The following is a 15893-nucleotide window of genomic DNA, read 5'->3' as shown; positions in this document are numbered from 1 at the left end:
TTAAAAGTTAATTAAACCAACACCCAAATAAAGAAAAAAAAAGAAAAAGAAAAAAAACTAAAGTAAATATAAAAACCAAAAAGTGACGAAAAACAAAATAAAAGACACAAAATAAAAGAAATCTGACCAATCCAAAAAAACCAGATCTAAAACCAACACAATAACGAAACAAGATTTTAAATACTAAATCTAAAAGAAATTATAACAAGACGAATTTTAACAAGACGAGATTTGAAATAATATAAAACATGAGAGATTTGAGACAATAAATAACAGGACGAGTATTAACATCACAAGCAATCCATTTATTTTATTGGTACCAAGAAAACTCAATAAAATGACCAATTTTAAGGTACGAATTTTAAATAAGATATCTACTTAAAAACAATGTAAAAATTTAAAGAAATAAAAAAAATAAATGACCTTGTTATAAGACCAACACCACAATACAATACAAACAAAGACCAAATCTGAAATTTAAAAAAAAAAAAAAATCAATCACTCCACTCCTTGCTTTCCTACTTTAACAACATCAGTTTTAATTCCGTGCAAAATTGCACGAGTATGTATTAGATCGATATGAGTATTTTTTTGATGAATATTTAAAAATGCATTTCTATTATAATAATTAGGCAACAGGTGACAATCCGTGATGTACATGATTAATTTTTACACATGTGTAAAAGACGTGTTACATGCAATGATTTACGATAGGAAAATAGAAGAAAGGAGTATTGTTCGTAATGTCAAATAGCGGTTCTCGGAGAGTTGACATTGATTGTTGAGTACTGTCCCTAATCAGCAAGCTTCTTTGTAGGATTGGATCATCTATATTTGTGATGTATAAAGTAAAATAAAAATTATGCGAAACGATATCTTAAACATTTACTTTTTTAATCGTCAAATTTTTGGAACACCTTCAAATAGATCCCGAACATGCATGATTAGGCCACACAATTTGATAAATTAGACTTATGCAATGAATTCAACCCGATTTATAGATGGATACGTGTTATATCGATCCATCAACTGAGCCCATATGAAATGCAACCCTTATTTCGTTTGTCAATATAAAACGCCTGACCCCCACCAAACCCTACTTGTTATACGATCATTGCAAAGCCTACGTCTTTATCTCATTCCCTCACCTCACTAATTCACTCTCTGACTAAAACTCTCACTCTTTCACCAAAACACACTCAATTCCGACGCGTCCCTCTTCCTCCCTCATGTAGATTATCATCATCAACTCATATCTTTTGATTCTACCCTTTTTATTAATGGAGATGGTGAAGTATTCAAATTGTTATTCTTGTATTCTTAAAGCATCCAATTTTCTATATAGGTACTTTCGATTTTCATCCTTTATTATAAGTTTTTCAATCTGATTATTAATATGAGTTTGGTTGATTGTCAATATCTTCTTATATTTTTTGTATATAACTTTCACTACAATAATTTACCGAATCTGACATATAGATGGACACAAAAATCGACATGTAAATGCTGATATTACTATTTTCATTCGTATTCAGCGTCCTCATATTTGTAATATATTTTTTAAGTATGATTTATTGGGTTTTTAACAGAATGTTATGTTAGATCTATAAGATAGTTAGAAGTTGAAATTGCTTGTTCCTAAAACAAAACAAAATATTTACCGTTAACTATAGTTAGAGATTTGAAATTTTAACATGTTTTTTTTGCTGGTGGATTAGTGGAAATCTTCCAAAATATTGACATTTCACCTTATTATTACTTTTTACTGAGATTTCTGCAATCTTTAATTATTTCATCTTATTATTATGATTTTCTTAGAAATGTCGTCGGATAAATCTGTCAAGTGATAACCACATTTTAATTTTGTTTTGCCTTTTGGTGCAGGAAGTGTTGGAAATAGGGGATTTAGAGGCCTTTCCATTTTTTTCAATTGTCCCACATTGGTGAGAAAAAGAGAGATTTATGTGTTTATATATCTCCTCTTACCTTACACTATCATTAGTGGGTCAAGGGAGGCTTTGTGGAAGCCTTGCGAGGTGCTTAATTCAGCTCGCACACGCGCGCCCGTGCCTAAGCCCGGCCCGGCCCGGATCCGAATTCGGGATTCGACTGCGGCGGGCTGTGCCTATCTTTTTGGGCCGCATCCGAGTTTCGTTTTGGGCTGTGTTTTTGTGTGCTGAGTTGAATAAGTCAGTCCAACTGACTGTCAACTGGTGAGGGTTATGCTCCACGTTTTGTGCCATTGACTGCAGCTTATTAGGAGCACGTTTTGCTAACAAAACTGCTTCTGTTTTTTGGCTATAAATAAGAGCCTGACTTCTCTATCAAAACACAACAAAAATCACACTCTCTTCTCTCCTTCTCTTCTCTGCTCAATATTAAAGTTTCTGGGTACTGTTATTAATATCGTTCCAAGTCTCATAGTTCCGAGTGGGCGGAACTGCGTGGAGATTGTAGTGTTATCCTTGGGGAACTACCGGCACTAGCTGATCGCCACCACGGTCGTACCAGAGAAATAATTTTCAAGGCAGTGGCTCCTACCACGACACTACTTGGGTTGTATTCTCTGATTTCGCTAACCATCTCTGTTACGGTATTTCTGTTCCCTCTGGTTACTGCGATTATTTTTTCCTACAATTTGAAAACTATTTTAGTTGCTGTAACCATGTCTGTGATTTCAAAAATTCTTCCTGATATGGCGAAACTAGAGTCGTTGGATGGTCACAATTATAAGTGTTGGTCCCAGAAATTATTGATGTATTTTGAGCAGCTAGAAATTGATTATGTTTTATTTAATGACCCGCCTAAGCCTATCACCCCTACTGATGTTGAGACAAACCCTCCTGCTGCTAAAGATGTTAAGTCCAATGAAGAGGATATTGCAAAATTTGTGAAGGACAACGAAACTGCTATGTGGCACATTTTGAATAATATGAGAAACACCCTGTTCGACTTATTTGCTGTGAATAAGTCCGCTAAGTTTATTTGGGAGGCTTTAGAAACTAAGTATGGGGCTGATGATGCGGGGAAAAAGAAATATGTTGTGGGAAAATGGTTGGGATTTCAAATGGCTGCCGGGAAACCTATCATGGTTCAAGTCCATGTCTATGAAAACTTATGTGCTGATATTATGAATGAGGGTATGAAACTTGATGATATCGTTGTAGCTAATGTTCTGCTAGAGAAATTCCCTCCCTCCTGGTCTGATTACCGAAACCAACTTAAGCACAAAAAGAAAGACATGTCCCTTGAGGAACTTATAGGACATATGAGGACCGAGCAGGCTAATCGCCTTAAAGACCTTCCTGCTAGTCAATCTGTGACTGCTCCTGCTGTTGCTGCTGTTAAAGCTAATCTGGTTGAGTTTGGTGGTCCGTCTTATGCTGAGAAATATAAGGGTAAGGCCAAGGTTGGTCAGGGTAAGAACCAGGGTCCTGCTAAGAAGAATGGTCCAGGGAAGCATACCAAACCGGTTCCTAAGATTCAGAAAGCTGCTAAGGGTCATATTGTCTGCTATGTTTGTGGAAAAGCTGGTCACAAAGCCTACCAAGGCTCTGAGAAGAAATCTGCTGAGGCCAATGTTGCTGTGACTGATGATGTTATTGCAGCTGTGGTTGTGGAAGCTAATCTGGTGGGTAATGTTGCTGAATGGGTCTTGATACTGGAGCTTCGAGACACCTCTGTCTTGATAGGGTTTATTTGCTGATTTCGAGGAAGTTCTTTGATGGGAATGCGTCTACATGGGTAACTCTTCATCTACAAAGATCACGGGCAAAGGCAAGATCTTTCAAAACTCACCTCGGGAAAACACTTGCTCTCGGTAATGTTTTATTTGTACCCTCATTGCGTCGAAACCTTGTGTCTGGTGCCTTGTTAAACAAAGCTGGTTTGAAACTTGTTTTTGAGGCTGACAAGGTGGTAATGTCGCGTAATGGGGAATTTGTGGGTAAGGGTTATCTTTCTGGGGGTATTTTTGTATTGAACACTGATTCTGCTATTAATAATATTGCATCTTCTTCTGCTTATATCGCTGAGTCTATTGATGTTTGACATGGTAGGTTAGGTCATGTGAATGTGGATTACATTAAAAAAACTTAGAACTATGAGTTTAATTCCGAGTGTGACGAGTAAAGAATTCTCGAAATGTGCTAGCTGTGTTGAGGCTAAGTTTATAAAGAAGCCTAGTAAACCTGTGACTACTAGAAACATGAGTCTTCTTAAGTTAATTCACACCGACCTAGCTGACTTCAAAAATGTTACAAGTAGAGATGACAAGAATTATTATGTTACGTTTATAGATGACTGTTCTAGATACACCCGTGTCTATTTGCTTAAGACTAAAGATGAAGCAGAACAATCTTTTATAAACTTTAAGAATGAAGTTGAGAACCAACTTGACAGAAAAATTAAAAGGGTGAGGTCTGATAGAGGTGGTGAGTATAAATCCAGTTATCAATCTGACTTTTGTGCTGCAAACGATTTAATACATGAGACTAGTCCACCTTACTTACCCCAATCCAATGGTGTAGCTGAACGTAAAAATAGAACCTTAAAAGAAATGATGAATGCTATGCTTTTAAGTTCTGGCCTATCTAATGATATGTGGGGGGAAGCAATTCTTTCAGCTTGTCACATTCTTAACTGTGTACCTCATAAGAAAATTGACAAGACACCCTACGAGATTTGGAAGGGCTATCCTCCTAACCTGAGCTTCCTTAGGGTATGGGAGTGTTTAGCTAAAGTGGGTTTACCTGATTTTAGGTGACCTACCGTTGGACCTAAGACTTATGATTGTGTGTTTATAGGTTATGTTCAAAATAGCTCTGCTTATAGATTGATGTCTTTGAGTGACCGTTCTATATCTGAGGCTAGAGATGTCGAATTTTTTGAGCATGTTTTTCCTTTTCATAAAACTGTTGTAACATCTCCTAGTTTATCTGTTGCATCTCCTGATTTGTCTTCACATGCTAGTGCTAGCACTTCTATTGATGTTTTTGTTGAACCTAGAAGAAGTAAAAGACCTAGATGCCCAAAGAACTTTGGTGATGATTATGATACAACTATGTTGTCTGAACTTGGATACACTGTTTGTGCTAGTGATGAGTTTGTTTCCGCTTTTTTAATAGAAGATGACCCAAAAACCTATAGTGAGGCAATGAAATCCATTGATGCTAATTTTTGGAAAGATGCTATTAAAAGTGAACTTGACTCTATTGTGTCAAACCAGACTTGAAAGTTGTCAGATTTACCTAAAGGTAGTAAACCCATTACGAGTAAATGGATCTTTAAAAAGAAAATGAGACCTCACGGTACAATAGAGAGATTCAAAGCTAGACTTTTAGTTAGAGGCTTTACACAAAAGAAGGGTATTGATTATTTTGATACTTACTCTCCTGTGACCAAAATTTCGACTATTAGGACTCTTGTCGCCTTAGCTGCTATTCATAACCTTGTTATACATCAGATGGATGTTAAAACTGTTTTTTTAAATGGTGAACTAAGTGAAGAGATATATATGTCTCAACCTGAAGGTTTTGTGATTGAGGGTCAAGAGAGTAAAGTGTATAAACTGAACAAGTCACTTTATGGTCTGAAACAAGCACCTAAACAGTGGTATGAAAAATTTAACAACACTTTGATAAGTAATGGCTATGTGGTTAACAATTCTGACTCATGTGTTTATTCTAAAATGATGGGATCTGATTGTGTAATTATATGCCTATATGTTGATGGCATGTTAATACTTGGTAATAATTTGGAAGTGATAATTAGAACCAAAGATTTTTTGTCATCACAATTTGAGATGAAGGACTTAGGGGAAGCTGATGTTATCCTAGGAATTAAGGTCATTCGAAACCCCAATGGAATCTGTCTAAGTCAATCTCATTATGTTGAAAAAGTGTTGAGAAAGTTTAACTGCTTTGATGATGTGCCTGCTAGAACACCCTATGATCCTAGTGTGCCATTGTGTAAAAACTTGGGCAAGAGTGTTTCCCAAGAAGAGTATGCTAAAATCCTAGGTAGTGTGATGTTTTTAATGAAATGTACTCGACCAGATATTGCTTATGCAGTTAGTAGACTGAGTCGTTATACACATAATCCTAGTAATGAACACTGGAATGCTCTTCTTCGTTTACTAAAATACCTAAAAGGAACAGTTGACTTATATTTGCATTATAGTAAATTTCATGCTGTGTTAGAGGGATATTGTGATTCGAACTGGGTTGCAGGTAACGATGAGATCTGTTCTACTAGTGGTTATGTCTTTACCATGTGTGGAGGTGCTATATCGTGGAAGTCTTATAAACAGACTTATATCGCACACTCTACCATGGAATCTGAGTTCATAGCTTTTGAGTTGGCAGGACAAGAGGCTGAATGGTTGAGAAACCTTTTAGCTGATATACCAGTATGGAGCGGATGGCTAACACCGGTCTCCCTGCACTGTGACTCGCATGCTGCTATTGGTGTTGCAAAGAATAGTGTCTACAATTCGAAAAAGAGACACATTCGAATAAGGCACGCTGCAGTTAGACAACTCCAAGACAATGGAGTGATTGCTTTGGACTATGTGAAGTCCGAAAACAATCTTGTTGATCCCTTTACTAAAGGGCTGGCTAGGAGACTAGTCATTGATACATCGAGGGGAATGGGGCTTAAGTCCTTAAGTCAAGAATGAGACTTGACTAGGTCTAAAGCTTCTATTCCTATGGCGTTGTATGATTCATAGCCTTTATGGTGGTGCTTTTGAGATGCACTTGATGGATCATACACCAGGCTGGACTTAGGTCCTTAATGACTGATGTGAGAAGTGCTATTGAGAAGCACTTGAGTCACCTACGTAGGTGTAACGATCATTAGACTATGAGAAGTTTTCTGAACACATCTATTAGTACCGAGGTAAACACATAGCTCTAAAAGAGCGCGTTGCCCTTTCGCGGAACGATCTTAATCTGAAGGTATGATATGTGTTGTGGGGGGTATCGACCGAAGCTCAGCTAGGAATTCAAATCGTAAGATAATGTCTCGCTGTAAGTAAGTTGTTTCCTCATTGCACTAAAGTGTCAATTCAAATCGAAAGATATTGATACCTAAGTATCCAATCCTTCCTTTACCCAGAATTTTTTCCTTCTTGTCTCTGGCGCCCCTAGTGTGGGATTGTTGGAAATAGGGGCTTTAGAGGCCTTTCCATTTTTTCCAATTGTCCCACATTGGTGAGGAAAAGAGAGATTTATGTGTTTATATGTCTCCACTTACCTTACACTATCACTAGTGGGTCAAGGGAGGCTTTTGTGGAAGCCTTGCGCGGTGCTTAATTCAGCTCGCACACGCGCGCACTCCGTGCTTGTGCCCGAGCCCGGCCCGGCCCGGATCCGGATTCTTGATTTGGGATTCGGGATTTGGGATTTGGCAATCGTTTGCCGCGGGCTGTGCCTATCTTTTTAGGCCGCATCCGAGTTTCGTTTTGGGATGTGTTTTTGTGTGCTGAGTTGAATAAGTCAGGCCAACTGACTGTCAATTGGTGAGGGTTATGCTCCACGTTTTGTGCCATTGACTGCAGATTATTAGGAGCACGTTTTGCTAACAAAACTGCTTCTGTTACTTATGTTTTTTGGCTATAAATAAGAGCCTGACTTCTCTATCAAAACACAACAAAAATCACACTCTCTTCTCTCCTTCTCTTCTCTGCTCAATATTAAAGTTTCTGGGTATTGTTATTAATATCGTTCCAAGTCTCACAGTTCCGAGTGGGCGGAACTGCTTGGAGATTGTAGTGTTATCCTTGGGGAACTACTGGCACTAGCTGATCGCCACCACGGTCGTACCGGAGAAATAGTTTTCAAGGCAGTGGCTCCTACCACGGCACTACTTACGGGTTTTATTCTTTGATTTCGCTGACCATCTCTGTTACGGTATTTCTGTTCCCTCTGGTTACTGCGATTATTTTTTCCTACAGGAAGTGTTTCAAGCAATGGTGTTAACCAATCGGTAACTTCGATGTCCTTCTTAAAATAGTTAGGCATTTGCGACTTTAGTGATGATGTATTGTGAGTGTTTGTTGTTGTATTGGAAGAGTGATTCCAAATATGGAAGTCTTTTTGTGTTGCCTACTTGCTTGAGTGATTGTGTCGATTTGGCGTGTGTGTACCTTGAATGTATAAAGTTTTAAATGGCCTAGATCTCATGATATTGGGACTACTTAACTATGTCTCGATTCCTTGCATTGGCAAATGCATTCTAGTGGTTTTATCTTTTGATAGTGTGGCCAGAAAGTGATCATGTTGTGTTCATTGAGAACCTTGTAGTAATATGACCCATTTTCTGTATTTTCAGTTGAAAAAGATGTGCACTGAAGAAGCTTATTGGGGTAAGTGTAGAAACCCTAATAACTATAGCACAGTGCTCAGTGCATTTCTTTAGTTGCTGTAATGTGCTAGTGTCAAGTGTTTTAAATTTCAGTGACATGCTATATTGTTTAAACCTTATTATGCAGGAGCCATTGTTGGTGCTTATGTTGGTATGGAGTACGGGGTGGCCAAAATAAGTGGTACCCATGACTATGTAAGTGCTTTTATCCATTACACATAAGTAGTATTTAACCTTAGTATTGTGCATGTCTTTGGTTTAATGTAGTAAGTCACTCATTGTCATTTGTCGCTGCAACTTGCAGATCGTCTATGCATGAAATGTGGTATTCTATCCCATTATTATCTTCTTGTTTTTTTTCCCGAGTTGTTACACTATGATTTTCTTGCTTTCCTTTTTCAGTTTTAATATTTGTCCTCTCACGTCTGAAAAACTGGGTTCTACGTGTAAAATTATAATACTGCGGTTTTCTATGTCTTTGGGTACTCTATCGAGTGAGACTTACTTTGTCGAGTAAGTATGTTTGTATACGAAACAGTAGTCTGCCTGATGGGTACTCGATCGAGTATGTGTCACACGCGATCGAGTAAGGGTCACTCGATCGAGTAAGTTACTTACTCGATCGAGTAAGTTACTTTTACGGGTTGTTTTGACGGGTTTTGATAGCAACGTGAGAAAGATATATAAACTTAATCCGTCATTTTCTTTTCACTTTTACACTTTTCTAAACTTCACAAAAGAGAAAACAAGGTTACGTAGTTCTCCTCTCTCATATTGATATCAAATCCCAAGGCTTGTGTCGCCGTAATCCTGAGTTCTTTATACCGTGGAGACCGTCATATGATGAATAAGATCCTTGTACTGTTTTTATGTTGATCCGTTGATTTTAGTTGAAACCCTAATTGGGTAAATTGGGGGTTTTGGGAGTATTGTGTTTATTAGATGGTGATTGTATGATTGTATGTATGTATAGGAGGAGGGTTCATAGAAGAGAGGTTTTGAGACAGCTGCTAGATCGTCTGATTCTGTGATAGCATTCCAGGTAGGGTTTCCCTACTTAGTATTAATTATATGATGTGTGTGGTGGTTGTATTATTATTGTTGATTTATCGTACTGCTGGTGATTGTGACGGTTGTTGATTAACATCGTTGATTGTTGTTGTTGTATCTGTCTGTGATCTTCGGGGTGCGTCCCTGGCTGAGTGGAGTCGGGCTTGCGGAGTGGCTTCACGCCCTTGATTCGCCTTCTGTGGAACCCGCCACAGAAGGGATGTGCACATTAATGAACATGGGTTTATCGCTCGATGGAGATGAGCGGGGCTTAGGTGGGAACAACTGCGGTCTCCCACTGGCGGTGTGGAGTATCTGTTGCGATGGGTACTCTGGCAGGACTACACACTTTAGTGTGTAGTCAGTTATATGGAGATTGATTGAGGAGTTTGGGGCTTGATGTGACGATTGAGCTGTTTGGCATATGTCTTATCGTGATTTGTATTATGTAATTAGTACTGACCCCGTTGTTTGTTTTGTAAAACTGTGCTGATCCATTCGGGGATGGTGAGCAGTTGTTGAGCAGGTTTGATATGATGCATATGGGCTAGCTGGGATGAGTCATCACTTGTAGTTAGAAGAGTCTTCCGCTGTGTCAGACGATGTCCTTAGTTATTCAGTTTTGTTAGCAGACAGTTTTTGTTTGGTTGTATTTCAGTTAACAGTTTTGGGTTTGAACATGTAATCACTTAAACCGTATTCTACTTTTAAATTATGTTTCTTCATTGTCTTATGATTATCATTGCCTCGGGTAACCGAGATGGTGACGTTCCTATACCTGAGTGGTCCTGGTAAGGCACTTGGACTATGGGGGTGTCACAAAGTGGTATCAGAGCGGCGATCCTGAAACCTGTAACCAATGAACCTAATGAACATAGGGAGTCAAAATAAAATGAACCCAGGGTAGAAGTTGTAGGAGCTAATGCAAAGGCTTGGGAGACGTCCTAAAGTCGCGAACTCGCCCTATAATTTTGAACCGGTCACCATGGGATATGAGTCGGGATCGCTATGTGTTTATCTTGTGAATTGTGTATCTTTGTAGCAAAATGTGGTATGAATCGGTGGATGTATGAATGTGGAGAATGGGGAATGTGTAGAGAAAGATGATAATGAGGTGGTTTTATACATTATTGATTGAAAGCATGATAGTTGTTTTACGATATGGCATTATAGAAATACGGAAAGAAAGTTTGTTTGGTTTGAGTTATACATAGAGTTATGTATATATATATATATATATACATATATATATATATATATATACATATATATATATATATGTTGTTGGTAGTTGTTGTACGAGTTTATATAGATGAAAGTTTGAGTAAGAGCATGCGGGTAGTGTACGAGTCTGCATGACTCGATCGAGTGGGGGCACTCGATCGAGTAGGTAGGGGCACTCGATCGAGTGGGATGGATTCGATCGAGTGGGTGGTTTTGATATTTTCTGGACAGTAGTCTGTTTTGGTGGCACTTGATCGAGTAAGTTGAGCACTCGATCGAGTGGGGTCAGCTCGATCGTGTGGGTGATAGACTCGATCGAGTACGTCTTAGCAAAAGCTTCTGGTCAGATTCTGTGTTTACTATTGTTCTTATGCATATGTTGGGTGAATATATTGGATGAATATGTTGGGAGAATAAGTTGAATGGATGTGTTGGGTGATTATGTTGAACGAATATGGTGGATGAATAGGTGGTATGATGGATGAATTGGTGGAAAAAGATGAATAATTGTTGTATAATAATATGATTTATGATTAAGCATGTTATATGATGGAAGTTATTTTATAATGTTGTTATGCTAGTAACATGTGAATAGGGGACTTGATGTCATATATTTGTGATTTTGTTTACGTAAAGTTATATAATAAAAACATGCGGGTAATATGTGATTGGTAAGTTGAATCATATATGTGTATTGAGTTATTTGTTGATTGGCTTTTGAAGATAGTAACATGTGGTTAGGGATAGTGGCTTTATGAGTTTTGAGTTGTTTTTGTGTACCTTGTTGTTGTTTAAGTTGTTTGGAAGTAAAAATCAAGTAGCTATGTTTTCGATTATAGAGAGGTTGTCTTTAAACTATTATAACTTGAGATGTATATATGATTTTGATGTAATCCAATTGGAAGTGATAGTTTGTTCTGTTACAATTCTAACGATAGGTCACACGCCCAAAATGACCAAGAAACGCGTGAGTATGACCGTTTTACGAAAACTGGACAGTGCTGAGAAATGCGTAGGGTACTTGATCGAGTGGCCCTCACTCGATCGAGTGCACCTCTTGTTACTCGATCGAGTAAGCCTTACTCGATCGAGTAGCCCTTGTAATTTGTTATACATGTCTCTGACCTTCACCTACTCCATCGAGTAAGCCATTCACTCGATCGAGTGACCCCTGTTTTGGGTCATATGCTTATCTTTTGACTTGTTGCGTATTATGTTTAATTCAAAGGTGTTATTTTGCTTTTATATGCATTTTTTTACGTATGTATTGGTCCTGATGCGTAAGTTACCCAATCTTATAATGTAAGGAGTGGCACTTGTGGTGAGTGTGAGTTCGATGGGGAGGACATGAGTTATATGCGGTTGTGATAGGTAGTGGAAAAGAAAAGAAGGATTGGTAAGGCTTATTAAGGCATGAAGAATGTTTTGTGAGAAGAGATGAGTGATATGATTTTGTGTTGAGTAATGTAAAGTAAGTAAATATGGGCAAGGGATGATGTGAGTCTAAGGAACGTGAGAATGAAAAAAATTGAAAGGAAGGATGTGGATGGTGGAACTTGAGATGTGTAAAGAATTATGGAGGGAGATGGTTAGGAATCGTGTGGGTTAAGAATATATGCAAGGAAAAGTTGTTTTAGAGGAATTGAGAAGAGTGGTATAAAGTGAACTTAATGGAGACATGTCGCGACGTAGATTTGCAGATAGTGAGTGAGTTTGGGAATTTGCATTATCAAGACGTGAAACTAATGTGTGATTTCCTTGGGCAAGTAACGTTATGAAATGAGTTTTGGGATTCTAAAAAAAAAAGTGATTGAAGATCAGTGTGAGTGACAGCATGAGACGGTCTGGACTGATTGGTGATAAGTGTGAGTGATGGCATGATAAGAGAGGATCCATGGTAAGAAAGAGTGAGATGATACTGATATGAAATAATGAGATGGGAGTTTTGGAGCAATGAGAAGGTAACCGGGGCACTAAAGGGTTAGGCAGAAGTAATAAGGAGTTGAATGGTTAATTGATTTTGTCGAGTGTAAAAGAAAAGAATGAGGGGAGTAAAACTAGGAAAATGTTCACCGAGGTTTTGTGATAAAATAGTAATGAATCGTTGGGATGTATGATACTATCATGAGGATTTGAATTAACGGTTACATAGGAGTTCCAGGACGACATGATAATCATGAGTTTCGAGGAATTAAGGAAAGTAAAAAGTTGGGTAAAGAATTTGCACGATATGAGATCTTGGTGGTGAGTCGGGTGACGATACAATTAAGGATGTAATTGGAATTAGTGTTGAGGTGTTTTTTGTCATTGTATTTGATGTTCGTTATTTGGGATGATAACCAAAGATAGGAAAGAAACCGTGATGTTTAGAGATGAGTGTAAGAGGTTTGATATACTAACGGTGGTAGTGTGGAGGTGTTGTCAATAGTGGTTAAGGGTGATGATAAATAGGAAAGATGGCCAATCTAAAGAGGTTGATTTTGTAGAGACCGGATTGATATGTATGGTTGTGAGGAAGTATAAGACGTAGTCTTAGGAGGCGGTTTCTGGTAGTGAGTGTTAGCTGTATGGTTATGTATAACATAAGGTGCTGGTTATGCAAATGGAAGAATGTGTTGTGAGGGGCATATGAGTTAAGCTCAAGCGAGAGGTAACCTTTATCTGGCGGTAACTTACGTGATCAAGATTGACTAGTTGGATGTGATTACGGGTCTATGATGTGTATAAATGTTTGTGTGAGGTTCTGACCTCACAAGAAGTGGTATGGTGTGATAATTATAAAGTTGTTATCTGAATGTTCTATATGTTGAGTACGGTAACCTAATTGAATGATATTCAAAAAGGTAATAATTTGATTGATCTGGCATGGCTAGTTATAATTGTATGTGTATTTATAATACATGTGTATTCCGTGAAATGGTAGGGATGATGTTCATGAGGTGCTTATCTGTTTATTCCATACAATATGTTGTGTTGTGATCTAGTAAATCGATTTTGAGTAAGTTTTCTTGTCCGGGAAGTTATACCGCGTCAGTGTGTATGAGAATAGTGTAAGTGGTGATGCATATCGATGTGGTTGTTGTGCCTTCGGTGATGATTTGGACATGGTACTTCGTGTTGTGATGCGGGTATTTTCGCAATGCGGTGCGGCTGTTGGTGGCGGTGTTGCGATGCCGTCACCGGTTGTGGTGGAGTAGGCGGGATGATTACAATACGAGTTTTCGAAAGTACATACCAGTTATACATAGATTGTTGTTTGTTTACTGTTGTTCCTTGTGAGTTTCGGTTAGGCATATATAGACTGTTGTTTTTTTTGTTGATGTTTCTTGCTAGTTTCTGCTTGGGAGTGAGGGTAGAATATGATATGGAAGAGAGTTGTGTTTGTTTCCGTGGTGGTCATGGCATAGTGATATTCTATTGATAGGACACAGTTGTAAGAGGTTGTTACAGTAATTTTGATCTTGTTTTAAGATGAGGCATCAGTAGACATAATCATGGCAAGTGATTCGTAGAACATGTGTGGTAATGATCTGAAAGCTGCAGGTGGTTCATAATCTTTCGTTGAGACAGTGAGTATAGGGTGTTGGGAATTGGTGTCATGTTGAGTTATGAATGAGTTTTGCGGTAATGAAAGAAAGGAACTTGAGGATCTAGTGTGAGTGTACGTAACAAGTGTGGATCGTGAGTTATGCTTTTGCGATATGAGTTTTATATAGTTTATATAGAGAGGTATGTCGTGTTACGGTAATATGGAAGAGTTAGAGTGTCTGTTATGATCAGGATTTTGTGGTATTGGTTAGATGGAGTGCAGAATGAGTTGTGGTATGAGAACTGTTTAAGTAAGAGAGCCTTGGAAATAGGAATAGTTATAGGTGTGAGGGTATAGGCGGTTATCTTTGACATGTGATGGTGATGAAGATAATGAGAGTATATAGCTAAGGATCTAGTATTAGTGAGTTACGAGGACGTAACATGTATCTTAAGAGGAGTAGGATGCGGCAAAGAGTGTTTAAGGGTTGTGCATGTCGTAGTATACTTGGAAGTAGAGTGTTGGTGTAGCATAAAGAATGGATTTGTATATTGTGGTTGATAGTGTTAAAAGGTCATGGACGTACTTATAGTAGTTCGATGTTTAGGAATGGGAGAATATTTCAATAGTGTTGACAGTTGGATGATGATGTTATGAGTGTGAGTAAACTTCGAGGACGAAGTTCCTTTTAAGGGTGGTATAATGTAACATTTCGTTTGATGTTTATGAGTGTCTTGATATTGGATTTTCTAGTGGATGATATGTTACGGAGCTAGCAGCGTTTGTGGATGGTAGTTGGTAGTGTATGGAGTTAGTGTCGAGAGAGATATAATGTAGTTGATACGATATCTTGAGCCATATTGTGGAGGTAGGAATGGTTGGTGGAATTGGTGTTACGTGTTCCTGTTTTGTAGGTTGCAGTTTTGTTTTGAGTTCTTAGTTGCGTTGTTGTGTCTTGATAGAGTAAGTATGTTTGGTTTTGAGTATGGGTTGAACTTCGGGGACGAAGTTCCTTTTAAGGAGGGAAGACTGTAATATTACGGTTTTCTATGTCTTTGGGTACTCTTTTGAGTGAGGCTTACTCTGTCGAGTAAGTATGTTTGTATACGAAACAGTAGTCTGCCTGATGGGTACTCGATCGAGTATGTGTGACACTCGATCGAGTAAGGGTCACTCGATCGAGTAAGTTACTTACTCGATCGAGTAAGTTACTTTTACGGGTTGTTTTGACGGGTTTTGATAGCAACATGAGAAAGATATATAAACTTAATCCGTCATTTTCTTTTCACTTTTACACTTTTCTAAACTTCACAAAAGAGAAAACAAGGTTACGTAGTTCTCCTCTCTCATATTGCTATCAAATCCCAAGGCTTGTGTCGCCGTAATCCTGAGTTCTTTATACCGTTAAGACCGTCATATTATGGGTAAGATCCTTGTACCATTTTTATGTTGATCCGTTGATTTTAGTTGAAACCCTAATTGGGTAAATTGGGGGTTTTGGGAGTATTGTGTTTATTAGATGGTGATTGTATGATTGTATGTATCTATAGGAGGAGGGTTCGTAGAAGAGAGGTTTTGAGACAGCTGCTAGATCGTCTGATTTTGTGATTGCATTCCAGGTAGGGTTTCCCTACTCAGTATTAATTACATGATGTATGTGGTGGTTGTATTATTATTGTTGATTTTTCGTACTGCTGGTGATTGTGACGGTTGTTGATTAACA

The 15893-nt window shown here is 38.2% G+C and overlaps 1 protein-coding gene across 1 annotated transcript; it reads left to right on the top strand.

Annotated features, from left to right (window-relative positions):
* Positions 1-1102: 1102 nt before the first annotated feature.
* LOC141633533 (uncharacterized) lies at positions 1103-8562 on the top strand. The gene is made up of 2 exons (XM_074445989.1): positions 1103-1345; positions 1885-8562. The coding sequence occupies exon 2, from the start codon at positions 2666-2668 to the stop codon at positions 3704-3706; it is 1041 nt and encodes a 346-aa protein (XP_074302090.1). The 5' UTR covers positions 1103-1345; positions 1885-2665; the 3' UTR covers positions 3707-8562.
* Positions 8563-15893: the final 7331 nt, after the last annotated feature.

This window comes from Silene latifolia, chromosome Y, assembly GCF_048544455.1.
Source record: "Silene latifolia isolate original U9 population chromosome Y, ASM4854445v1, whole genome shotgun sequence".
Taxonomy (NCBI): Eukaryota; Viridiplantae; Streptophyta; class Magnoliopsida; order Caryophyllales; family Caryophyllaceae; genus Silene; species Silene latifolia.
Note: the sequence above shows the minus strand (reverse complement) of the source record. Positions and strands in the feature narration are given on the sequence as shown.

Excerpts from the sequence above, each read along its gene's own strand:
- LOC141633533 (XM_074445989.1), top strand. The coding sequence starts at position 2,666 with ATGTCTGTGATTTCAAAAATTCTTCCTGATATGGCGAAACTAGAGTCG.